The sequence below is a fragment of the Sinocyclocheilus rhinocerous genome, unplaced genomic scaffold (assembly GCF_001515625.1).
Source record: "Sinocyclocheilus rhinocerous isolate Xijiao unplaced genomic scaffold, SAMN03320098_v1.1 scaffold631, whole genome shotgun sequence".
Taxonomy (NCBI): Eukaryota; Metazoa; Chordata; class Actinopteri; order Cypriniformes; family Cyprinidae; genus Sinocyclocheilus; species Sinocyclocheilus rhinocerous.
This window is the reverse complement of record NW_015656501.1, coordinates 375,332-401,541: the sequence shown is the minus strand read 5'-3', so window position 1 is coordinate 401,541 and position 26,210 is coordinate 375,332. Positions and strand designations below refer to the sequence as shown.

The following is a 26,210-nucleotide window of genomic DNA, read 5'->3' as shown; positions in this document are numbered from 1 at the left end:
GAAGTAACTGGAAGAACTGGAGTTAACCAAGTGTGCAAACCAAAAACACACGGGCAGGGAATGAGGAGTAAAGGAGGAAATGAGGAAAAGATGATTTGCCAGATTTCCATAAACCAAAATAATCTGAACCCAATATAAAGTTCTCAGTGGAGGCATACTAAATTTAACGCTTATGTAATCACTTCTCACCCAAACACCTGACCACCTGTCAGATTACAAGGTAATAAACAAGTAAACTACATGACCAAGTGGGCTCCCCCAAAGTCCACGGTATAGTTCGAACACTGATGACCAGAACTATGCAACTACTTAAAGCTGCAATAAAATGGAGGTAGTGACAGATCTTTTCTTCCATATTGTGACATACATCCAAATAAAACCGGTTATCAAAAAAAAAGAAAAAACGTAGGACGGGGACTTCAATCTGTTATTGATTGGATGGAGGCAGATCTGAATGAGAGCTTGCAGTTGATTGTAAAAAAGGGGCAGGGTTTATGCAGACTAAAAGATTGGATAACTCTGGCATACATCACCAGAGAGAAGCCTGTCTTTTTTACTGGAAGACTGAGCTAAGACATTTTATTAAACATTAAGAGGTCCAAAAAAACTATAAAGTGAAACATGGATGAATTATTCACAAATCACCTCAAAATCGTGTCTCAATGTTTAGCAGATCAAGGCACTTGCTTGTGCCTACACTTGTATTTACAATACAGATTTACATCTGGGAACGGTAGCTAACAACCTGTAGCCACTGAAATAGACCTGCAAACATGCACCTTCTTTCCAAAACCCTGCCCTCTAAAGACTTGACTGACAGGGATGTCAGAGAGGCAGGTGTGATTTCTCAGATTCAATTCAGGGGCATTTTTAGAAATAATGAATTCTAAACAAGATTTTGTTTTAGGTGTGGCCGTGCTTGACTTGCATGGCTAAGACTAAGACAGGATTTTGTACCCCCTGTGATCGCACACTGGTTTAACTGCCACAATACAATTACTGTACAGGTGGCTTAGTGTGTGTGTCCTTAAAAATTAACCAACACAGGTACAGTAAAGAAGAAAGGTTTGTAAAAATACAGCCTAATGTACCGTGTTAATATAAAGGGATTTGCACTATTGATTTTTCACAGGTGTTTTAGTGTTTGTTTTTGTTGTTTTTTAATTATATATTGAATTGTATTGTTGAATTGTGTTGTGTTGTGTTTGAGGATTGGAGGGAATGTCCATAAACGTAACAGAAAATACACCGGTAATTTTCTGTCAGGACATTATCCATTTTTTCCCAGATTTTGTTTCAGTGTAACTTACTTCCATACTACTTTTTATATATTACTGCTACCATTTCTGTAGTATATATACTGTTCACTTTCCATTTTGTGTAAAACATCTCTTTACCTTTGTCAGTCTGATCAAATAATCAGTCAACAACCAGATTGTGTTTAGAAAACTGTTCAATACTTGATATTTCCAAATCATTCATCACACTGGAAATGGAAGGTCAAGTGTGCATATACGACAAATATAGCAGAAATAGTAATAGTATGGTAGCATGCTGTTCAAAAAATAGCCATCCTGTGGCCTGACTCAAAGGCTCAAACTTTGTTAGGAAATGCTTTCACTATAGACCTCCTTGGTATACACACACACACAGATTATGAATCACCATTTACCAGCTATATACTAGATTGAATTGTTTTAGTTTTTTTTTGTAAGCAAATAAACAGAGACAAAAACTGTACACAGACTGAAATGCTGGGATTACTGGAAGAAGGTAGGTGGTCTGTAAATCAGTCTAATCTCTAACTGCCTGATTAGTGTTAAACCTATACTATCCCTGCACCTTTTGATGCTCTACTTGAACACTACTAATGAATTAGCCAATCAGAACACGGACTCATGCCACACCCGACTGCTTATCCAATCATGTGCTCCAGGCTGGCTTCTCCAACATTCATTCATCGCAACCAAAGCCACTGTTAAGAGAGATCATATAAACACAGTAAAAATGTCCATATTTAAAAGGGTCTTCATATTTTGTTGCTTGAAAGATCAAGGAAATTATTTTTTTGCCATATGACCCCTTTAAAGAAAGTTTGTGCTACTTACCTAACCTTAACAAAATACTCAGACATACAGAGAAATTGGAGATTAAAAAGAGCAAAACAATTTATCATCATTTTATCTGCATTTATTTCTTTCTAAAGTTTTTCCAACAATGTATACAAAAGCATAAAATTAATATAAAAGGTTAAAAAACAGTTAAAATATAAATATATAGCGTGAAATAATCATGTGAATCCAAAAGCTTTACATCACTGAATAACATTTCCATAATCTGTCCTATCTTCTAGAGCTTCACTTCCCAGAGAGCCTTGCTGAAATCTGTACAGGTGTAGGATCAGGTCTCGAATCTCCTCCCGTTTACCTCGCACCTTTTGCCGTGAAAACCAGTGATCCAAATTCAATGGAAAGTCAAAGTGTAACACAGGGTCCTGAAAGATATACAAATAGCATTGCTGTGAAATTAGACTCTTATACAGATTTTTGTATTTGAAAATCTTGAATAAAGAATGGGTGTGATTCTACCTGCAAAAAACTTTCTGCATATTGTAGCAGGTAAAGGCCACAGTCACTGCTGTTGTCCTGTAGGGGGACTCTACAGTGGGAGCCTATCATGTTGTCAACACTAAAGTCACGGTAACCACCTCTTTTTGTCTCCCACTCCTATATATATTATAACTCATAGATAAAGACTGAAACTACAGGCGAAAATATCTTATTACACTAGTATAATTTACATAATACTAGTAAACAAATAATAATAATAATAAAAATAGCAACAACAACAACACTTAACATAAATGTTAGATTAAGTTGGGCTGTAGTAAGTGTGCAAACACTCACTCGCGCAAAAGTTTGAAAATACGTTCGTGAACAGACAACTTCAAGGAATCCATGATGAGAATACATGGTCTGAAAAAAAAAAAAAAAAAAAAAAAAAAAATTTTTAAAATTCTGGGTTAAAAATGTTAACTCTGTCAGACTGTTCTGCCCATTAAAAGACAAAAAAAAAAAAAACAACAACAACAACACTTAACATAAATGTTAGATTAAGTTGGGCTGTAGTAAGTGTGCAAACACTCACTCGCGCAAAAGTTTGAAAATACGTTCGTGAACAGACAACTTCAAGGAATCCATGATGAGAATACATGGTCTGAAAAAAAAAAAAAAAAGAATAAAAATAATTCTTAAAATTCTGGGTTAAAAATGTTAACTCTGTCAGACTGTTCTGCCCATTAAAAGACAAAAGATTAAAAAAAAAGAAAAGAAAAATTTTTCCTGAAGCCTCCATAACTGCATAATAAAAAAATATATAAATAAAAAGCAATTAAATTATAGAAAATCAAAAACACGTTATTTTTACTTTTATAATAAAAATAATAACAGACAATACCTAATATCTATTATATAGTACTATTATAATATTATCGTAATGTATGCAGTACAAAGTTTCTTTTTTTATTGGAAAACCTAAATTATTATCTTTTCCCACACTAAATTCTCTACTTTATGACCAAAAAAAACACATTTGAGTTTATTTAAAAATACACACATACCTTTTACACACAATTAGTCTCTTGCAGGTATTTTCCGTACAGTCCTACAGAGGGAGAAGGTTCTGCTATTACTGTGCATGTGCAAATTATCTGTCCACATCACATTATATCAAATCAAATGCTATCCAACAATTCAATTTTTCAAATTAAAGATTTCTGACTAGCATGACCTGACAGTTATTAATATTTGTTTTGACTTACAGGAAGATGAAGAGGCATTCTTGACTTTATATGACTGTCATCTAGATTAAGAACAAAAGTTTGTCTAAAATCATCAAATGATACTTAAAAGTAGTAAGCTTTAGTAAATCAGTAGTAAACACACGTCTTACCTTTGTCCTCATCACTGCTGGATCTATTCTCTCCATGGATCTCACCCTCAGACTCACCCAAACCTTCACCTCCATCACCCTGTACAAAGCCACTGCCATCCCTCTTCACATACTGTGGCTCTTCTAACCCGGGGAAACAGATCACCACGAGGTACCAGTGAGCTCTGAAGCAAACACCAGACATGATATAAGACAATTATAATCACGATATGATTTACACTGGTACATTCAAGGCACATGAAAGCTCAAACGTTTTATAATGTCCATAAAGAGCACAAATTAGCGAATGAAAAAAAAAAAGAAAAGAAACATGTACTTAAAAAGCTATCACCGCTCTAAAAACACTGGCCCTCAAAAGTAAGTATGGCTTAAGTGTCCAAAAACTGTATTTATATCACTAATACTCACTCTTGATTGACAGGCACAAACAGGAAGTCTTTGTCGAAGATGTCTACATGACGCGTCCATGTCCTCACACGCTGATGTCTTCTGACCTGAGCTCTGATGGACAACCAAAGTTGAAAAATACGAAGACCATTTGTAACAATACGCATTATCAAAGAAAAGTGTATATCAGTATTGCACAAGGGCTATATGAGAATAAATGTGTGCTGTCTATACTCACGGTGTGCTTGTACTGTCCTCATTAGCATTGTCTCTGCGTGTGAGCTGTTTATAGAAAAAACTGCTGAAAACATGAGATCTGTCTACAGATGCTTGCGGGGCCTTTTGCACCAGAAGATACCTGAAAAACACGCATACAAAATGCATCATCAGTTTGCAAGTTTGCGGTCAACGAGGACTCAAAGAGGACAGTTTGAGACTTTTAGTAGCAAGTAAATAGGGTAGACATACAGTATTTAGGTTACGGTGATTTCAGATTAAGCACCTAAAACATACAGTACAGTTCAAAAGTTTGCAGTCAGTAAGAATTTTTAATGTTTTTGAAAAACACTTCTTACGCACAACAAGGCTGCATTTAGCCTATCTATTCAAAAATAAAAAGAGCAATATTGCAAAATATTATTATAATTTAAAATAACCATTTTCTAATTGAATATATTTTAAAATGTAATCCATTACTGTGATGGCAAAGCTGAATTTTCAACAGCCATTACTCTAGTCTAAAAGAAATCATATGTAATTATTATAATAAGCCTTATTGACCCCAAATATTTGAATGGTAATGTAATGTTAAAAACAGCCAATGTTTAGTTGTTTTTCCCACATCATAGTGCTTCCAAACTTCATGTTGATAGTCAAAACCCCCAGTGCTTACTTCTTCCCACTTCTTCCCAAATAGCTGTGAAGGAGTGACTGGATCTAATTCAACTCCTCCCACTGATACGTTGTGTATAAAAGCCATCCTTGGTTGTCTTACTTGAGGTAGAAGTCGATGATGACATCATTAAGAAACTCGCCACTATCTAAACACTCCAGGTCCTCTGTCGTCATGGTGATGGCTCCTTTCGAGGGTGGAGGAGGGAACTGAATCAATCTAAACAGAGTTGAATGAAAGTAAATTAGGACTGAGGTTCAGACAAAATAAATAGGGTTATGTAAACCCTTTGAGGCCAAGAAGAGTTTAAACACTACCATTTAAAAGTTTTTTTTTTTTTTTTAAAAGAACACATTCAGTAAGGACAGATTAAATTAATCAAAAGTGAAAGTAAATACATTTAGAATGTTACAAACTATTTCTATTTAAAATAAATGTTAAACTGTTAAACTTGCTGTTCATCAAAAAATCCTGAAAAAATGCATCACGGTTTCCACAAGAATATTAAGCAGCACAACTGTTTACATCATGACGATAATAAATAAGGAATGTTTCTTGAGCACCAAATCAGCATTTTTGAATGGTTTCTGAAGGATCATGTGATACTAAGGACTAGAGTAATGATGCTGAAAATTTGGCTTTGACATTACAGAATAAATTATATCTTAAAATATAAAGTTTTTTTTTTTTAATTGTAACAATATTTTCCAATATAAGTGTTTTTTTTGTTTTTTTTTTGCTGTATTACTGATCAAATAAATGCAGTTTTGGTGATCATTAAAGATTTCTGTCAAAAACATTAAAAACGTTTTTACCTGCGTGCTGGACCACAGTGTTGGTACGGGGCCCATTCTGCCCCAAGTGTAGGTGCCAAGGTAACACTGTATGAACCCTGAGCTCTTCTGTGGCACAGCGTGTAAACTGGCTTCAACTGAACTTCAGAACCCTGAGACTGAAAACACACATTCAATCCATAAAATGGCCAAAACAGTTTTTCCCCTCCTATAATCGATAATTTTCTTCCTAGTTCTCCCAGATCAAACTAAGCTGGAAAAACAGATCGTTCAAAAACCACCACACTGACATACAGAGTGTTTGAAAAGTGAAAATGATTCTGTATTTTGTATTTAATAATATGATACAATTCAAATAACTTGCCTATAATCAGCCTAATATTTTGTAACTAAATTACTAACATTAAACGTTAACTACAAGAAAGAAATGAACTTGCAAACAAGAAAAAAAAAAGCAAGCACGCAAGATACAACGATGCAATATTTTGACTGAACCTTCTCAGTAGATACAGAGGCATGTGCAGCAGTGCTGGTTTGAGGATCAGTTTCGGGCATCAGCATTTGGAGAAGGTGTGTTTCCTGGGAGCTCTGAAGCAGTTTCAGGCTTTCCGGCTGTGTGAGGGGGGAGTGGAGTTCGAAGCTGTTCTGGTTCAAACCCACTATGTCCATTAAAGGGGCCAAGACAGCACTTTCAACACCAGTTACAGGTTCAGCCAAACACAGCAACACACACGTACTGCTTTCAGCTGTAGACACACAGCAAAACGTATGTAAAAGGAGAAAGAATATAGAAAGTACTGTCATTGCTTTCAAAAATATTAACAATAATAGTAACTATATAAAACTGTTTTACAGTTTCAACAATAAAGTAATCAAGAAAATAGACAGGTAGTTGACCTGGACATGTGCCTGGCAGGATGACGGACAGGTCATTGTGTAATTGGTGTGCCTGGGCATCAGACAGCCAAAGGAAGAGCAGAGAAGGGGGTGGGACCTCATTGTCCTTAACCAGGCCACACACCCTAAATACAGGCTCCTCCCATACACTGTATTTACACACACTAGCCGTCGATATAGAAATGTTCATTGAAGAATCTGAACAAACAAAAAGAAAAAAGTTTTAAACATGCATAATATATCTACTAGACATAGATACAATCTTATCTATATCTAATATAAATCAGAAAATAAAAATGTATGGAATAATAAAGGTTATAGAGTTATTTTACTGTTAAATAATCTACAAAAGAAAACACAGCAAATGCTTAATAATGTACACTTCACCAGAATATTTCTAATAATAATGTTTGTGTTTAAAACAGGTTTACCTTTCAATGAAAAGGTGATCTCGTCTGTAGTGATCTGAAAAATGGTATATTAAAAATCAGTAACACAAATAGAAAATAGAGAGAGATTCATAAACATTCTTCATACACCTGTTACACTATTTTCATGTAAATCACAGTTTGAATCATGACTGGAATGATTCAGACAGATTTGATCACTCCAACCCATCAGATCAACATTATCACTCTCACCTTCATACTCTCACAAGTAGCACTAACTCCACCCATGTGAAGGGAAGACAGCTGCAGCTTCATCTCAGCAGAACTCTGACAATCAATACATACATACACACATCAGTGCCAGTGCCCGGTTGCAACAGCCCCCTGTTAAGCTAGATGTTTTTACATCAAGATAAGCTATTATGAGACGCCATAAAATCAGCTATATTATTTAGTAAATAAAATTAATTCTTTTAGTCCAGTAGGTGGATCATCATACCCACCTGTGTGCGGTGTTTTTTTCTTCTTGTAAACTCTTACCCATTTATCTACTATATTCATGTCTTTTGCACCCTCCAGTGGCTGGATGTTTGGGGCAGAGGCTTCCAACTCTTTTCTTTCCTCTCCTTCCACTTCTTCTTCCTCTTCACTGGACAGAACAACTAAGCAAGGCAAAAATGGAATTATTGACTTCAAATAACAATCATACACAGTTAGAAAAAATGTTGGTAACACTTTCTATGAAGACCATGCTTATAATGAATTATACCTCCATTTATACTTATAAGTATTACTATTTTATAAACATACTTATAAAGACTCATTACGACCTATTATAAGAACAGTTATAGTTACATTTATATTATTTTTATAATTACCTATATGTCATGCATTCTCTTTTTCAATGCACATGTTCATAATCCATTATAAACTGATTTATAAGTATTAATTAGTCGGCCATGTAGTTCTATGAATGTATTTATAAAGATGCAACCTGCATTGCTATAATGTTAATATATTAGTAACAATGACTTTAGTAATTCAGACGTATTTCTGTCAAATAAGTGAATATATTGTTATTAACGGCTGTGTTGAGTTCTTATAAATGCTTATTGTGAGTACTACTACTCTTAATGAGTCTGTATAAATATATTTATAGAATAGTAATACTTATTTATAAGTACGTATAAATGGGGCTATAATTCATTATAAGCATGGTCTTCATAGAAAGTGTTACCAAAATGTTTTGTTATATCTGTGTGGAATATAAAAACCAAATAATGTTTGATATTAGTGAAATGACATTTATCAATTAAATACACTTCCGTTCAAAAGTTTGGGGTGGGTAAGACTATTTTAAAATGTTTTTAAAAGAAGTCTCTTATGCTCACTAGGGCTGTTCTTATTTTATCAAAAAAGTGGAAACAGTAATATTGTGAAACATTATTCCAATTTGAAATAACCATTTTCTATTTTAACATATTTAAAAATGTAATTTATTGCTGTGATAGCAAAGCTAAATTTTCAGCAGCCATTACTCCAGTCTTCGTTGTCACATGATCATTTAGAAACCATTCTAATATGCTGATTTGGTGCTCTAGACATGCTTTTTATTATTACTCTATAAAACAGTCGTACTGCTTAAAACTTTTGTGGAAACTGTGATAACATTTTTTCATGATTGTTGATGATGAATACGAAGTAAAAAAAAAAAATCAGTAGAAGTCTTTACTGTCACTTTTGATCAATTAAATGCATCCTCACTGGATAAAAGTATTAATTTCTATAAAAAAAAATCTTACTGACCTAAACTTTTAAACAGTAGTATATCATGACAGATGGCAATTTGTTTGCTTTAAAATGTTGCTAAAAACTGTTATTACTACGTACTGTTATATCAGTGCATATTAATGAATGCTGAATACTGAGCACTAATCACTTACTAGGTTCAGATGGGCTGAGCTTAGAGGACTCTATGATGAAGCTCCGCCCCTCTGTTCTCCCAGAGGCGGGGTCTGAGTTGGGAACATGTTCGCCTGAAAGGCTGTCTATTCGACATCTTTTGACCGAGATCTCCCCGTCAGCCCCGACTGAGAGGCGTAACACACTTCCTCTCATTCCATCCACTTCCTGCACCACCTCTCCATTCCTGAGCAAGTGATTTTCCTTGTCTTCTGAAGCATATTTTGGGCACTCTTGTGTTTCTCTCCTTTCTTTCTTATTGGGTAGATGCTGTAGAATCAAAGATGATGATCTACAATAAATACTAGTAATGTTAGAATCCTAAACAGATGTACTTAAGCAGGTTCCAGGTCGTACTTTATAGTTTGCTTTGATAAACCTATAAAATTAATTTAATTTAATTAATGATGCATTTATTTTTAAAATGTAATTTAATCTTGTGATGGCAAAGCTGAATTTTCAGCAATCATTACTCCAGTCTTCAGTGTCATTTGATCCTTCAGAAATCATTCTAACATGCTGATTTGGTGCTCAAGACACGTTTCTTATTATTGTCAATGTTGAAAACAGTTGTGCTGCTCAATATTTTTGTGGAAACCATCTGTGATACACTTTTTCAGGATTCTTTGATTTTTGCCAAGGTGTACAGATCTTACCTCGCTACCTGATTTTTCCTCTTTCAGACTACCCCGCAATGCTAACGGTGATGAGGTGCTGCATACAGATTCACATCCAGAGGAAAGTGCTTCCTCATGCTGTGGAGATCCTTCAAGAAGTAATATTTCATTCACTTCAGAAGTAGATGGTTTGGTCTGTTTAGGCAGCTGTTCACTAATCTGAACAGCCTGTGGTGAGTCACTTTCTCTGGGTGAACAAGAGTTACCTGATACTTCAGATGCGTCTAATAGTTTCAGTGATGAGTTCAGTTGTTTGGATTTTGGATTTTGGGTTTCTTTGTGTAGACGTGATTCATTTTCAGCAGATGATTCAGTCTGATTATGGGATGGTGAAGTGGCTTTTGGTCCAGTAGAGTCTGTTTCGTCTCTTTTTGTTAGACTGGTTCTCCTCTTGTCTTTGAGTGCAGCTGTTGAGGTGTGATCACTCTGCCTTTTGCTCTCTGAATGGTTCGTCTTTTGGCAACTCTGCTCACCACATCTCAGCAATCTCTGCCCAATCTCTGTCTGAAGGACATCTTCTAAGACCACCATGACCTGACGCCTGTAGGAAATAAGTAAAAAAAAATCGAATTAATATTGCTCAAACATACACACATTAAAAATAACGACTGTCACATAAAATCAACTTAACTAACGTAAAGAACAACAAACGCTGTAGCTCCTCAAACATACTTATTTTACTTGCGGATCCATAACTACTAGGCAGACAGTTTAAACACATTCGGTACATTCTTCACAGCTGTTTATTGACTTATCTTGTTAACTAGTGGCACAGCAACCATTTTTAAGTACTAGTAGTGTGGACATGGAATGAGACGGGTCAACATGCACAGATGGTGCATGAATAATAAGCAAAAGTGTTTAGTGGGGGAGTGTAGACGTGTGCCATATCATGCAAAACAGGATTTCCCTCTGCTATTTTGAAATAAGAGTCTGATATAAACTTAATAAATATAACTATACAAATATATATATATATTCGAACACTTAGCAGGCAAAACACCCTCCCCAGTTCACCCAGATTGTTTAATGAAACTAAGCAGCAAAAATGGCCAACAATTATAAGCATAACACATCAACACCTATTCAGTATTCGGTAACTTTAGTACTTTACCCAGCAAGCCTCTTTTAAGGATCAGAAAGAGTGGAAAATTACTAAAACTGACTTGACTTCAACTGTAAGAGGACATAATACAAAATAAATAATTAATACAAAAATGGAAAATAATACAAAAACTGCCCAAAGAAGCCTGTTTTCATATTAATTTGTTAAAGCAGATAACAGAAACCACTTCAGATCTGGCAGTACTGTCGTATGGTACCCTATTTATTTATTTTATTTAATTATTTATTTTTTAACACCATGTCAGCACAAGGCTATCTTCATGGCGAAAACAGAATAAATAACAAAAGTCATACAATTAACAAGAAGCTATACTGTACAAGACATTTAAGGTTATTACTTTACAAAAAAATCTAAAATACATTCAGGTGATCATTTTTTAAATACAGCAGTTAAACACATCTCTGAAAAAAATTGTTGTCTATTTACATTACAAATTCCAATCAAAAAAATTCCATTACAATTAAAAAAAATGTTTAACAGTCATTGTAGTTTTCGTATAGTATCCTAAAAACAACTCGCTTGAAACACTGCAATCATGTTGAAGCATGCAAAATGTGCTCGATGCATCACTTCCTCTGTCAGGAAGCAGGTGGTGGATAATCAGGTATGTAAAAAATTCAGTTACAAACCTCTGAAATCTGCTTTTTTTTCCCCCCCAAATACATGCAATGTTGAGAGTCTTCACATACATGGTACATAACGTGTTCATACAACTACATATGAACACGTTATGTACCAAAGTACAGTAATACAAGTGATGAAGAACAGGCTTTGCCTTCAGAATCTGACGGATAACGTGGTTAGCACATTACCTGTGGATTTCCTGCCGTTGTGTGTGTTCTTGATCAATGTTTTTTTGTGATTTTGGATCTGACTGCGAGGATGTACCATTTGAGGCCAGTTGTGTCCAGTGGATCTAACAGTACAAAAGACAACAAAGCCAATCAGAAACTATCAAAACATTAAGAGAGCTTCAGAGGTTTTTAAATAGTCAAATAGTTCACTAGATCAGTAAAAAAAATCTAAAAACAGATAAACACACATTCTATATTAACATGCCAAATTAATTCAGTGCCTGGTGACTGCATAGTTAGGCTAATAAACTATATAACTTGGTTAAAGAATTGTTTATTCTGATTACTATTAATAGTAAGCATAGCTTTTCATTTAACACTGGTGTATTTTATCATATTGCTGTATGCATTGTTTTATAAATGCAATAAGGCACAAAAGAACAATAATTATAGATGTTCACTGGCGAAATAATGCCTTTGTGGTTCAAATGTAGTTTTTTACTAGAACTTAAAAAGAATTTGTCAACAAATGCACAAACAACATGTCCTTCTCATAGTCACCTTAGAGTGGCTCTTTTTCCGAACTTTTGACATCTCTGTATCCACACACTCATCCTCAGCTGTGGAAACTCTCCTGGGGATCTTAAGAGGACTTTCAGTCTGGGACACGTTAAAAGATGTTTTTTAATCTCTTCGATTAAAAAACACTGAAACACTGTAAACACCACTATTCCATATGCCATGTAATTTCATGCATGGACTTACCTGACAGCTGGCACGTTTGATCTCAGGTGAGAGGGTCAGAGCTCTCCTCCGGTCCAGGGCAAAATTACAGGAGTCAGACAGAAGGCTGTTACGGGTTTTTTCATGTGGCATTCTGCAAACAGATGTTTGAGATCCCAGATATGGCTGTTAAAATCAGCAAAGACAGGACAGGATCAGAACCTAAATATACTATTGTAACCAGTCCTAGAAGAGCTGAATAAGATGCATTATATCATTAGATGATTTTAACTAATAGCCTGAATCAAAATCTCTTACATTATCTGCTAAATATAAAGTTCGCATCTGTCAATGTAGTAAAACAATCAACATTAACAGAAATACACTTTAAAAGTGTTCCTAACTGATCTGTAAATATAATGTCCTATTATACCTTCATCTGGTTTCAGTTTTTGTATACTACACCTTCTTTTAACTCCCGGAGTCAGTTTAAACTGTAGAACATGGTAAATTAAGATACTTAATTAAGATTAAGATATAAACTGATGAACAGAAAATGAACACATGAATATCGGGGTTATATTCCTCGATAAAAAAAACTTCCGCCACTCACAGGAAGTCGGATGCTCTTCTTCTTGTGAAAAGCGTAATCTCGCAAGGTAGTGTGCGCCATCTAGCGTCATGCTCAGTTAAATATAAACTAGCGTAAGCTCTTATTTTCACTGAGGTTAAATACAGTATGGCCAAAAGTAAGCGGACTCTGAAACACCACACCAATACTTGTTTTTAAGCATTTATTTAAAACACACACATTGGCGTTATACGGAGTAAGTCCTCTCTAAAAGCGTCTTCATGTAAAGCTTTTTTATTGTGTGTTGGAACATAGCAGTGGATATTTGGTCCCATTCAGACATAAGATCATCAGTGAGATCAGGCACTGACAGACGATCTGTCTCACAGTCATCCCAAAGGCGTTAAATATGTTTCAGGTCTGGGCTCTGTTCTGGTTTACATTTCCACACCATTGTAGAGGGGCATTGTCATGCTGGAACTGAAAAACTGTTGCACCCTCAAACAGATGTATAATATAACACAAAATAAACTATATAATCTAATATCTTTTTATTATTATTATTATTGCAAATTGTACAGTACACTACAAGACCGGGAACATCCAACAAGGCACATCTACCAATAATAATAATAATAAACATAAATAATAATAATTACATTCACACCAAAAATAGCAACAATGAGGAGAAGAAAGAAAAAAAAAACACAAGGAGCAAGAGTCGATACAAGAAGTGCATAAAGACATCAAAGAAGAATACACTAAAATAATATTTTGAGAGAGAAACAGAGAGTTTCAGACTTTCGATTTAGTTTTTTTTTTATATTTGAAGCTCTGAAACATTTTCACAAACTCACAAAGAAATATATTAAAGGAGGGCTTACATTTTTTCCATTTGCATGTATGAATATGATAATTATTTACCCAGCAATAAAACAAAGTTGATAACATCTGAGAAATGAGAATTTAAGTCACACTTAAAAAAGAGGATGTCTAGCAAAACAATTGGGGAATCGTTTCCATTTTACTGATAACCAACTATGAATATCAAACCAGAATTTAGAAGTAACCTCACAGTAAAAGAATAGGTGATCAAGTGTATCCGGAAAAGAAGAACACGGTTCCACAAGGGTCCACCTCAAAATTAAATCTTCTGTACTATCGCTTTAGGAACTTGATTTTGTTTATCCTTTATAGTTTTCAATATCTGAAGATCCACAGAAGGCACTGAGAAAAACCAAGGCAACGCTACTGCAGGACTAATATTAACATTATTAATACCTATTTGCTGAGTTTGCTTTAACATAAAACATAAAGAAAAAAAAGATGATTATTATCGACCTTGTAACAATATTTTGCATCACATGTGGACCCGGTAGATATTATTCATTTTTCCCCCCATATTTTGCACATTTGCTGTCTTTATACATTTGATTATTTGATGCACCATAATATATATATACAAACATATATACATAGACCCCTTATATATTATATTATATACTGCAAATAATTTCCAGTCATTATTTTTTTTCTGCAATAATGTCTCCTATCTCATGCTGTGATGATCACTATGACACCCTGAGTATTTATCTAAATCCCACTTTAATTCCTGAATTAATGTATTGGGATAAAATATATGATAAAATACATCAATTCCATTTTCAAAGAAACATGTTAAGTAAATCCTTTAATTGTAGAGATCATCTCTAACCCTGTCGAGGAATGATGTCATCATAAAAATACAGAAATGTGTTTATCTGATCAAAGAATATAACTTCCTAGATAGGACAAGTTAGTACAGATTTACCAGAGATTACAGAACAATGCTAATTTAATGGTTTTTAGACTGGACTGTTTTATTAGTTCTTTTTGTCATTACAAAAATTACATAATCGTATAAACAGCATCAGCTGTTATTTTTACTGACAGTGATATGTCTTTAGTCAGTGTACAGTCAGTTAGTTGGTGAGTATAAATACAAAAGCTGCAGGTAAACATCAGATCTGAACCGCCCCTGAGGCAGAGGTTGATGAACCGACCTTCACAAACTACAGCTGATGGGAAACAGAAAAAGAGAAAGAGACAAAAAAAAGAGAGAAGGAGCAAGTGTTGGCACCTAAGAACAAAAGGTCACGCAGAGCAAAACTGGACTGATGTCAGATCTTTATCACAATCTGCCTTCCGCTTCTAAAATCTCTACTTGAAAGACCAGCTTAGATGGCCTTGTTGGAACACCAGCAGACCAGCATCCAAAACACAACATATGCTGGTGTCCAGCAATGCTGTTTTTATCAGCCTCTGTCGTGCCCAGATTTGCTTTTGCGTGACCTTTAACCTCAGGAACCACATTTCTGTACAGCTCTCCTTGTAGATGCAGATGACCCAGCAGCACCCTCAGGTTCTGGAGCGGGCATTAATGCTGCATCTGATGCATAGCGCTCCTTTTTACCTGGAAACACAAACATGTCAGACTTTAATGTGACGTTTTAACACACCATCTGTACATTCCAAATCTGTGCAATGTGGAATGAACACTGATTCACTCTAATGTACTTATGTACTTTGCCTCATTCAGATAAGGCTACAGAGTAATAAAACACTGTCATACACTTTCACCCTATGTACTTTATTTATGTTTCTGGTCTTTCCGTGAGAGAGAGAGAGAGAGAGAGAGAGAGAGAGAGAGATAACTGACCTTTTGCCAGACTACATGGTGTGAGCACAGGTTGTTCTGTTTGCTCTCCCTCTTTAAGGGCAGAGCGGATCTTGCGCACCACGTAGGAGCTGGCTGTAGGGGAAATGTTACAAGTCATCATATAAATACACAAAACAAAAATCACTATTACACTATGTGATCATATAAAGCACAATTCTTTCATTAAAATAAAAAGAATAAGAAATTCTTTAATTAAAAACGGATTATTTTTATCTAAATGCAGTGTGGTGATACCATACAGTGATCGTATCAGATGGTAATACTATAGTACTTTGAAATGAACCATGGTAATGAATGGTATTCTCTTGAATGGTATATATTAATGGTATTTACACATACTATGTAAAAAAAAGTCATTTCTTTTTGTCAATTTTTGTTTACTAAAAAATACATTGACATACACCTGAATATACATCGGTTATGCATTACTACAATGTTTAACGAACATTATGTTGTACATACGTATGTATATATACGAATTATAAATGAAACAAGCAGTGATAAGACCGTGGAGTATTGTTATATATTGTACTGTTTATCTTGTAAACCGAAACTAAAAGGTTTGAATATTTTGTTCTAATGTTAAAGACTTTAAAGAACTAGTAAATCTTACCTTTTATCAGAAGTCATACCATGTTGTACAGATCGTACAGTTTCTACTGTATCTGTTTCGTACCCAGTAATTTGCCTTGAAACACAAGCGTCGTTTACTGGCTATGAATGTTATGTTGTTGTTCCGGACTTGCCCTGCCTGTTGAAGTAATAGTTTCGCCAGCTGCTGTTATCAAAATGTATTACGTATGGTATGGGTTACTGTAGCATTTCTCATCAACCTTACAACGTACTTGTCATTGATTGGCTTCTTTGCCACTTATGATGACTTGTTCGCCAATCGCTATTAAACGCGCTGAGATGACATAACCCAACACGGCCAATCAGGAAAATACAACGGGAAAAAAGCATATCTCCTTTTGTTTATAGTTTATAAAACATTTTAAATAATATTTAAATACATTTAAATTATATTTATTTTAATCATTTTTTTATTACATAAAGCCTTATATATGAAAATGGTGTGTTCACACGGTGTCAGTATTGTTTAGAGTGGCTTTCGTAAGGCCAAGTAACACAGACACCAGTTTGAAGTTCCTCTTCTGAAGCAGTTCATGGGAAACATGTCTTATTCCACAGGGCCTTCTCATTAATCATCCTGACTTAAGTGCTAAGAGACTCAATATCTAGACTTACTAAACTTGAAATCAAAGTTAATTAGCTGATTGACAAAAGTTAAGGGTGCCAGCTCTTTCTACTAGACAAAAGACACACCAACACAATATAAACGTTATTAGATTAGTATTTAAAAATTAGTTTAATCTGCAAACAATACAAAAATATAGCGTACATTTTCATAAATACAATGGTAAAACATGCTCAACTGTTTTCAAAGCATATGTCTGAAATATTAAGCAGAATGAAATGAGAAAAGAGTCTTTAATGCCATTATATACAACAAAACATTAGAGGCGGTAAACATCTTGATTGAAACCTTTTCCACATTAATACAGTACACAAAATGTTTTGCTTCTACCCTCATTAACGGCAAAGAAAGACATACTATCAACCATTTCTTTTCTGTTTTCCAACTATAATAATACATGTTATAATTAAAGTTTCAACATGAAAGCTGCAACACGGAAACACTGAATGAAATTCTTTAAAGGCAAAGAGTGTAAAAATATGTACTCACACACACACACACTTCTTTTTTAAACATTCTCCCAGGGTCCCCTATCTTTTAAGATCATGTCCGGGCTGTAAAATAGGATGTTGTTGTCTTCGTCGTCGGAATCGGAGTGTGTATCGAGGTCATGTGTGTATCTTACATTCGCAGCATGGTACTCTCCAATCCTTGTGCTGTCACACAGTCGAGACTGAAAAGCCATCTGGAGATAACATGTTACATGAGCAAGAGATTGAAATCAAACTGCATGTAACCATACATGCTAAGGTGACGAGTAAGGTGTGTATGTAAGGTGACTAACCACAGCTGAGACTAATGAGCATGAACTGTACCTTTATTCCCGTTGCACTAAGTTGACTCCAGGTGTCCTTACCGAAGACAAGAGCGTTCGCAAGCCCATGCAAGGGTGCACTGAGCACGTGCAGTAACGTCAGAGAAAACACAGGGTTCTCTGGGTAAGCAGCATTATGAAGTCTGTAGAAATACACGTATAGATCAGACACACACACACACAAAAATGCATCCACAGGTATGAGGCATGTGAGCCATAAGAAAAAAAAAAAGAAAAAAAAAAAAGTTTTTCCCCCATCCAATATGTCTATACCAAAAAACAAATAAATAACAATAATTATATTATAATATCACTTTATAAAATTATGAAAATTAAACCAATAAAGAAATGTATTATTATTGCAATAATGCTTCCTTACTGTAAAATAAAAAACACATATTTAATAATAATAATATTTTCATTTTAAAGAACAACAATAAAATTACAATACTAATATTGATAGTTCTCTTAATTGCTTTCTATTGTTAAATTACAAAACATTTATTTAGGTGTAAAACTGCTGAGACACCTTGAAGCTCCTCTTTTGTTGATTGATTTATAAACAATTCTCCAATACAAATTCAGACTTCAGGTCGAACTATATGGAAATCTGTTTATATACAGAAAAATGACATCCCTGTAAGATGTAGTGAGAAAATGCACCGATTTATGAGGGGGAAGATAGAGACGAGCAGATAGACAGAGGGATACCACTTCAACGGTCTGATCTCTTCAGATAGAGAGATCTGCAGGAAGAACTAATAATACATTAATAATGTATGAACCAGTAGATGGAAGCATTGTTACATCTGCGCGTGCACACACACCTTCTTCCTCTCTCTTTCTGGGTTGAAGGGGCCTAACCAGGAATGCATCTGAAATAAATACAGTAATGATTTTAGACATGCATTTATACTCTTTATGCATGGATCATGTTTTGTATGGCTCATCAGCACTGCTCCGGCACAAATTCCATCATCTCATTAGTGATATTTTAATGTACACTGCTGAGTGTACCACTGTAAGACTTCTGTAGAGTACACAGGTGTCTGCACGTACATGAGCATGTATGGGCTGATTTACTGCGTCAGTGTGTGTCAGAAACTGCCAGACGTGCAAAAAGTTCTGGAATGCGGAATGTCACTTTCAGCCATACTGAGGTAAGTCAGCATTAACAGAGAACAGGGAGGAGATAAAGCTTTTTGTTTACAATGAATTTGAATTACACACCTAGGTTAGACAGCAGGTTGCCATGAAATCAAATTTAGGAAGTAGTGAGACCATTTTTTTTTAGCAGATGTTTGTGAATCACATTCACTCACCCTCTTGTTGGCCACACAGATGATTCGAGCATAACAGCAGATCATGAGGATAATCAGGCTAAACAGAGGAACGTACCATCTGCAAATAAACAATACTGTACACCTCAAACAAGACAATACAAAAACAGAGGCCTCAAAAAGTGTTTGGACACTTGATAGTGTTGTACTATTCTTCTGTAAAAGAAATACCTAGGGATGCACCGATATTAAAACTCTGGCTGATAACTGAGGGGAATAATTATTTTCATTTTATGGCCACTAACTGATAAAAGGTCAATATTCTAATATATAATATAATCTATTAATTATATAACTATTATATTTGTAATGATAACTGTGTTAATACGTTTTTAAAGATTACTTTTAAGTGATTGTTGGATGATAGCAAAGGTAATCTAAATGTAAAAATATGGGAAATGAGCACAAACAATTAAACATTCAATATCGACCGATACTGATAAATTAAATATTGCCCAATAACTGATACAGTACAGGTATCTTGTGCATTCATATAAATATTATTTTATCTGATGTTTTGTTATGTAATGCAACAACATTCATGCATTTTAGGTGTCCAAATACACTTGTTGCCAGTGTGAACATTCCTTAACACACCAATAAATAACCATAACTGGACATAATTAGAGTGAAAAATGTTCTAAAGAACTCCAGCATGCACAACAACCTGTCAGAATGGGAACGGAAATTCCTGAGATTCAAACAGCATGAGCTACGTGAGTCTCGAAAAAATGATGCAACTTACAACATAGTTTCATTTGTCCAACACAGATTCATTCCTAAACACAGCATGCATTTCCGCAAACACTCACACGCATGCTGAACATTACAAACTTACATGCCAAACCTCCACCCAACATGATTATCTGTGATCCAACTGCAGGAAAAGAATGAGACAGAAAGGACTGATGATCACCGTTAGTGATACGATTGCAACTAAGAATATATCAAAAGTCATTCACCACCAGGCTCCAGCAGGACCGTAGTATCCAGCCATCAGGGGGAGGGTGGACATGAGCAGAGGAACCCCCCATGCCACCACATGGTATGGTCTGAGAAACACATCCAGATGTTAGGAGCACTCTGTCTGTATGTATACACAACTAAACATGTTTATCCATGTGTGTGTCTACTGACTCACATCTCATAATGTTCAGTTCTAATTTCTCTCACCAGGTTCAGGTACAGATTAAAAGTAATAAGACAAACCCACATCAGCGCAGTCCAGTCTGAAACAAACAGCCAAAAACTATAACAACTATAGCAACAGTAGTTTATCATGACACTTTGTCTATACAGGATGTCATCTTTCTATTTTGATGCACTAAATCTGGAATTAATTCACCTTCCCACTTAAATGACTTTATTCAGAAGTATCATATTGCATGTGTTCTTTTGTGTTGTGAATTTTATGTATTCAAATGTCTTCTGCTAGTTACATCAAAGCCAAAAATAAATCCTCTTACTATCCCATGTCAGAACTGATTATCTGTTACTTTACATATACACAACAGTGCACATATAAACACACATCTTTAAATCAGTTGCCAAATTTACCAGAATATGTGAGCCACCAGGCTTGAAAATTACACAGAGACCCCTCTGGATGAGACTCTCCCTGCAGATGAGAAGAAAGCAAAAGGTGTGATGAAATAAAGTTATTAAAAAGGTAATAACTTTCTCCAACATACATTAGCTTGGATGTCTCTCTCTCTCTCACACACACATAAATGAATCAGTGCAACTCACCATAACATAAGCAACACTGTCAAAAAATGCAGCTACTGTCAGACTAAATATCATTTTCTGAAAAACAAAAGAAAAAAGACATACACTTATAAAATACAAATAAAACAAAGATTCAATATTCCTCCAAATAATTCATAATAATCAACAATGACTGCATATGACAATTATAGGTTAGAATTACAGAAATTGCACTACTAGCGTGGGGTCTATAACATTTTGCTCACCATGGCTGCCTTTATTTTATCAAAAATACATAAGAACAGTAATGTTGTGAAATATTATTAGGATTTAAAATGTTTTCTGTTTGAATATATGTTAAATTGTAATTTACTCCTATTTCAGCAGCCATTACTCCACTTTTCAGCGTCACATGATCCTTCAGAAATCATTCTAATATGCTGATTTAAGAAACATTTCTCATTATTGTCAGTTGAGTTTTGCTGCCTAATATTATTTTTTCAGAGTTCTTTGATGTGAAATGTTAAAATTAATGAATTAATAATTGAATTATTTTATTGATTCTTTTGGTTTTGTGTAACAGAGTGAACGTTTTTATTGTCACTTTTAATACATTTTATTCATCCTTGCTGGATTAAAGCATTCATTTCTTTAAAAAAAAACATTTGAGCCATAACACACACACTGTACCTGAGCCAAAGAGTTATATCGGCGGAACAGCCATATCGCAAACAGCATGAAGAAGCTACACAGAGGAAATTTTAAGAAAGTTAAGAATGCTCAAATGTTACTCTAAAACAAAGAAGTGATGTGCAATATAATTTGACTCACCATGCCAATAATGAAAATGTCCCTATGGCTCTTTTCACTTTAAGAATCACATCCTGTGGATTAAAACACGCACATAAATCGAATGAAAACTACAAAAAGAAATTAAGAAGGAAAAGGCGCTATGACTTTCATTACAAGAAGACAATAATAACATTTAGTGCAATCAGCATTTTTTATTCAATAATCCTTTCAGTAACACTTTCACATATTTTTATTTTCTCTGTAAATAAACGCCTTGGTTCTTTACATTTTTTCCCCAACACTATACAGTTTTGCACTTTCAGACATTATCATAGAAATCTAAACAGTCAGGTGTGTTCCTGCTCCTCGTGTGTTGGGTCCCATCACAGATCAATAAATGATTCAATACTGAACTTATCTCACCGTGACTCATCTGACGAATTTCCCACAAAAAATGTTTAACTGAAATTTATTATAAATCACTCCATACTTTCTTACTTTCATGACTTACCTTCAGTAAAAGTACTGCTAAACATCATCCCTGGAAAGGATGATGTCATGTTGTGATTAACATGAGGGCTAACAAGTTAGCATTACAGTAGTTTTTAAAACATGTTTATACTTACACATCGATAATCGTCGGGCGCTGCGTTGAAGAAAGAACAGCGGGAGCTGCTAGTGTTGTTAACCTGGAGTGGGTGCTCATCTCCCATAATTAATATTTATTTTTTCTAACTAATATTTTGATGTGGATTGCACACATCACGAGAACACCACAGCCACATTGACACGTAAGGCGTGCGCAGAGGGACAAGACAAACAGCACAGCGAGACGAAACGCGGTGACGTTTACGCTCCACAGAAACTTATTGCCAATAAAAATGTTTTTTGAGAACACTATAATTTCTACAGACTAAGAAGTTGTTTATAAAGTGAGACCATAATAAAATTATATCGATACTCTGTATTTATTTAAATGTATATTTTCATTAGGAAATGTTATTATAGACTATTTACTATGTTATTATAGTCACACTAAATGGATTATTTTAAAGATCTCCTTGCTACGTCTCTGGACTTGGGAACATTTCAGTTGCGTTGCTGTCTATGCAGGGTCAGACAGCTCTCAGATTCCATCAAAAATATCTTAATTTGTGTTCCGAAGATGAACGAAGGTCTTACGGGTTTGAAACGACATGAGGGTGAGTAATTAATGACAGAATTTTCATTTTTGGGTGAACTATCCTTTTAAGGCCTTTAGGCACATGCGCAAAAAGGAGTTAGGTTTTATTTGTCAAGCATGTAACCACTTATATCATAGCTGGACAAGACCATTTACAGCCAATACAGACAATAATACTAATTAAATACATATTTTGTCCTCAGCTTTTAACTGTTATAGCGCCACCTATGGTCCGATTTCCAATAAAGTTTGAATGCTTGTTTAGAATCATGTTGCATGTTCACCTATTTTTGTGTAGTTCTGAGTTTTCTTTTTGGAATAGGCTTTTGCATGCACTTCACCACACCCCTTTTCTAAATGACCCCGTATTAGCTACCCAAAGGGTAAAGTTCAACTTTTTTTTTTTTATATATAATTATTGATCTAGAGAGTCCAGAGAATTGTACTGTACTGATTTTATTGATTTTGAGTTAAAAACCTAGGACGAGTTCGCAAATGTATGTTTTAATCCAAAATGCCAAAATATTTCGCCAGGGTGATGATTGAATCCGAGGCATGTGTTTTGTCTGTCATGAGCCAAGGGTTCAAACGACATAAGGCACTTGAGCCAACGACTAACGGTTTAGGAGTTATGAGCGATTTCGTACTTTTGATTGCTGTAGCGCCCCCCTTCAGGAACATTGGGGCAGACCTTGGTAACATTGTAGACCAGGGGTCTCCAGACTCGGTCCTGGAGGGCCGGTGTCCTGAAGAGTTTAGCGCCAACTTGCCTCAACACACCTGCCTGGAAGTTTCTAGTATGCCTAATAAGACCTTGATTAGTTGATTCAGGTGTGTTTGATTAGGGTTGGAGCTAAACTCTGCAGGAAACTGGCCCTCCAGGACCGAGTCTGGAGACCCCTGGTCTACTACCATCCTTCCAAGTTTCAAGTCTCTATGACTTACGGTTTGGTCTGCCAGATCAGGTTTATGTGGAGATTGCTGACCCTTGGCCATTCTAACAATTATTATAGGGTTTCAGCTCTACGTGCTTGAACCCCTGAATATAATTATATTTACTTCGATTTTTCAAACTATTGTGTTTTGGAAATATCATGTAAATTTTGATCACTTATATTCACACGTCTAAAATTGGGGACTTCAATCGACTGGCATTGTCAACTGATTTGAACCCAGGTCACATTTTATGGTAAACTATACCACAAAACCAACATATCTTGTATTTGTTCAAATAAAAGTGCTTTTGTTTTTTCTCATTTATGGCCCCTTTGTATATTTTTATTATGAAAACAAATAATCTTTAAAAGAAAAGAGATTTGTATAATTGCACAGGTCTTACTTAACATACTTATGAGAATACTAAATAGGAATTGATAGTGGATAAATGGGAATTGAATGGGAGTCTCAGAAAAGAGTCTTAAATAAAGTTATTTAAATTATGGACTTTTATAAGCACTAAGGAATGAAGAGTATTGTGAAGCTAATTTGTAAAACAGTCACAGTGACAGGGTGTGTGTATTATGCATTGTTGAGCATGATGAATAATAAACAACCACACATTAGATGTTTTCAAATTACAATAGTTTATTTTGTAGTAAAAAAAACAATTCAGTACAAAATACAGCAACTGTTTTTAACAATCATACTGGCCTTTAGGCACAATTTAACACAGAACCTCATGGAGCTCAGCATGACACATACAGTGATTTTCGAGCCATCCACATCATTGATTCACAGATAGTTTCAGGTCATTAGCAGGGAACATTCCCAGTAATTTTCAACAGGGTTTCTGCTTCATCTATAGGAGTTCTCACTATACAAACTATCATACACTCAGTTCTTAAAGTCATCAGTCCTCTGGAACACACAGCAACATCACAGGACAACAACCTTCCTCTCAAAAAATGGAAAAGAATGGAAAAATTAAAGCTTTCAATTATACATAACATAAATAGTTTTAAATACCAAGATAAGGCATGACAACCAGCCATTTGAACGGAGATTTTGTTTTTAAAAAAGGGGAAACTCAGTGCAAATAAAATGCCATAAGACAAGAAGCAGCCCTTACAATACGTCAGTGATCAACACCAAAACCAATACTACAACAAACCCATTTTCCCTTCTCGGTTTGCCTTGCATTTTGTCTTTTGACAGTTTAACTTATGTTTGGGCAGTCCCTTTGGTAGGCTCTTCCACAAAGGCTAAATAGATCCTATTAGATCAGAATAGTTCATCATATCCCAATAGATCATGATGTAGCAGTTCACTGTCCCCAGCCAGCAATGCCAATCTCCTGCTTGTATCGGTTGGTCAGGTTGTTGGCTTGGCTTGTCAGTTTGGACAGCACCCCATGCAAGCCCTTCAGATGGTACTGCAGGAGCTGTTCCAGATCCATGTCGCTCTCCGACTCTGTGCGCACTGGCTCCGGCGCAGTAGTGTCTTTCTTGCGCCTCTGCTCCTCTGCGCGCATGACGCCCCACTCGACGTTGTTCCGGATGGACTTGAGCTGGCTGTAATAGCTGTACATGTCGGCCTCAGCATCCCGCAGATAGATACCCGGGTCGTTGGTTAGCTTCTGCTGCTCTTTCTCTTGGTCCAGCGGCACATCTCTCAGCAGACTCGGCACCATGACTGTCTGATCCATGTTGTTGACGGCGCCGATGAAGCGGTTCATTGCCGTGAACAGAGTGTTCTTCTGGCTGAGGGGTTCGGACATCTGCATTTTGGTGGTTTTATGGGGATTGATTCGAGAGTAGTATGTTTTTCTCTCGTGCGTTTAGTTTCCTTCTGAAGGTCTGCATTCCTTACGTTTAATTTATACCCGACTTTTTTTGCTCCTGGGCGTGACCGAAACCTGTTGGTCCGGTCTGGGATGTCAGGTCGGCCACAACCAGATTCCAACTGCAAGACACAAACCTCTGCACGGCCCATAGACACGCAGGGAGCGGCACGAAAGTGCATTAATCGATTGGTTGCATAATAATTTACATTACACAGAAACTTAATTAAAAAAAAAAAACATGTGAAAAGCACCACATACGACTTTGATTTTCAAATAATTTTCACTCCTGACGAAAAATAGTACTGCTTATAGGCCTAGATGTGTTATGGCTATGTAACTGAAGTGTAGGTCATAGGCTAATAATATTAATAAAGGTTAAAAGGGTAAATTATTTTGAATAACATTAGTCTCGTTAACAAAATCTGATCTTTAAATTATTTTCTGATTAGTAA

General features: G+C 35.4%; 3 protein-coding genes and 1 long non-coding RNA gene across 6 annotated transcripts; all 4 read right to left on the bottom strand.

Annotated features, from left to right (window-relative positions):
• Nucleotides 1-3,143: 3,143 nt before the first annotated feature.
• LOC107720133 (sentrin-specific protease 7-like) lies at nucleotides 3,144-13,216 on the bottom strand. Its single transcript, XM_016527763.1, has 20 exons — nucleotides 13,206-13,216; nucleotides 13,026-13,086; nucleotides 12,635-12,778; nucleotides 12,431-12,529; nucleotides 11,888-11,991; nucleotides 9,929-10,490; nucleotides 9,254-9,542; nucleotides 7,851-7,972; nucleotides 7,563-7,637; nucleotides 7,353-7,386; nucleotides 6,922-7,119; nucleotides 6,520-6,770; nucleotides 6,046-6,182; nucleotides 5,333-5,449; nucleotides 4,577-4,696; nucleotides 4,360-4,452; nucleotides 3,952-4,115; nucleotides 3,821-3,861; nucleotides 3,620-3,663; nucleotides 3,144-3,216 (listed from the first exon to the last, which is right to left on the bottom strand). The coding sequence occupies exons 2-20, from the start codon at nucleotides 13,029-13,031 to the stop codon at nucleotides 3,144-3,146; spliced, it is 2,673 nt and encodes an 890-aa protein (XP_016383249.1). The 5' UTR covers nucleotides 13,032-13,086; nucleotides 13,206-13,216.
• A 1,780-nt stretch (nucleotides 13,217-14,996) lies between these two features.
• LOC107720122 (uncharacterized) lies at nucleotides 14,997-16,672 on the bottom strand. Its single transcript, XR_001637581.1, has 3 exons — nucleotides 16,496-16,672; nucleotides 15,862-15,954; nucleotides 14,997-15,615 (listed from the first exon to the last, which is right to left on the bottom strand). It is a non-coding gene; the product is annotated as an uncharacterized LOC107720122 (long non-coding RNA).
• A 617-nt stretch (nucleotides 16,673-17,289) lies between these two features.
• Nucleotides 17,290-22,618, bottom strand: LOC107720121 (cyclic AMP receptor-like protein A). 3 transcript variants are annotated; one of them, XM_016527734.1, is made up of 14 exons: nucleotides 22,420-22,457; nucleotides 22,305-22,334; nucleotides 21,833-21,885; nucleotides 21,692-21,746; nucleotides 21,044-21,100; nucleotides 20,852-20,912; nucleotides 20,436-20,523; nucleotides 20,257-20,346; nucleotides 20,133-20,171; nucleotides 19,277-19,355; nucleotides 18,782-18,829; nucleotides 18,618-18,712; nucleotides 17,956-18,097; nucleotides 17,290-17,825 (listed from the first exon to the last, which is right to left on the bottom strand). In XM_016527734.1, exons 4-14 carry the CDS (start codon nucleotides 21,737-21,739, stop codon nucleotides 17,649-17,651), a joined length of 924 nt encoding a protein of 307 aa, XP_016383220.1. In that variant the 5' UTR covers nucleotides 21,740-21,746; nucleotides 21,833-21,885; nucleotides 22,305-22,334; nucleotides 22,420-22,457; the 3' UTR covers nucleotides 17,290-17,648. The 3 variants fall into 3 exon arrangements, with proteins under 3 accessions (XP_016383220.1, XP_016383218.1, XP_016383219.1); XM_016527732.1 differs by lacking the exon at nucleotides 22,305-22,334 and having other exon boundaries at nucleotides 22,420-22,618; XM_016527733.1 differs by lacking the exon at nucleotides 22,305-22,334 and having other exon boundaries at nucleotides 18,618-18,700; nucleotides 22,420-22,618.
• Nucleotides 22,619-24,540: 1,922 nt separating this feature from the next.
• LOC107720147 (mid1-interacting protein 1A) lies at nucleotides 24,541-25,935 on the bottom strand. Its single transcript, XM_016527781.1, has one exon. The coding sequence runs from the start codon at nucleotides 25,696-25,698 to the stop codon at nucleotides 25,240-25,242; it is 459 nt and encodes a 152-aa protein (XP_016383267.1). The 5' UTR covers nucleotides 25,699-25,935; the 3' UTR covers nucleotides 24,541-25,239.
• Nucleotides 25,936-26,210: the final 275 nt, after the last annotated feature.

Bases quoted from the DNA above. Each gene is read 5' to 3' on its own strand.
- LOC107720133 (XM_016527763.1), bottom strand. The intron at 4,116-4,359 runs GTGAGTATTAGT...TGTTTGCTTCAG, and splicing joins TTTGTGCCTGTCAATCAAGA to AGCTCACTGGTACCTCGTGG. The intron at 3,217-3,619 runs GTATGTGTGTAT...TTTTTTTTTCAG, and splicing joins AGACTAATTGTGTGTAAAAG to ACCATGTATTCTCATCATGG.
- LOC107720121 (XM_016527732.1), bottom strand. From the start codon at position 22,506: ATGGGAGATGAGCACCCACTCCAGGTTAACAACACTAGCAGCTCCCGC. The intron at 20,347-20,435 runs GTGAGTCAGTAG...TGTGTTTCTCAG, and splicing joins AGAACTGAACATTATGAGAT to ACCATACCATGTGGTGGCAT. The intron at 18,830-19,276 runs GTGAGTGAATGT...TATTTATTTCAG, and splicing joins TCTGTGTGGCCAACAAGAGG to ATGCATTCCTGGTTAGGCCC.
- LOC107720147 (XM_016527781.1), bottom strand. From the start codon at position 25,698: ATGCAGATGTCCGAACCCCTCAGCCAGAAGAACACTCTGTTCACGGCA.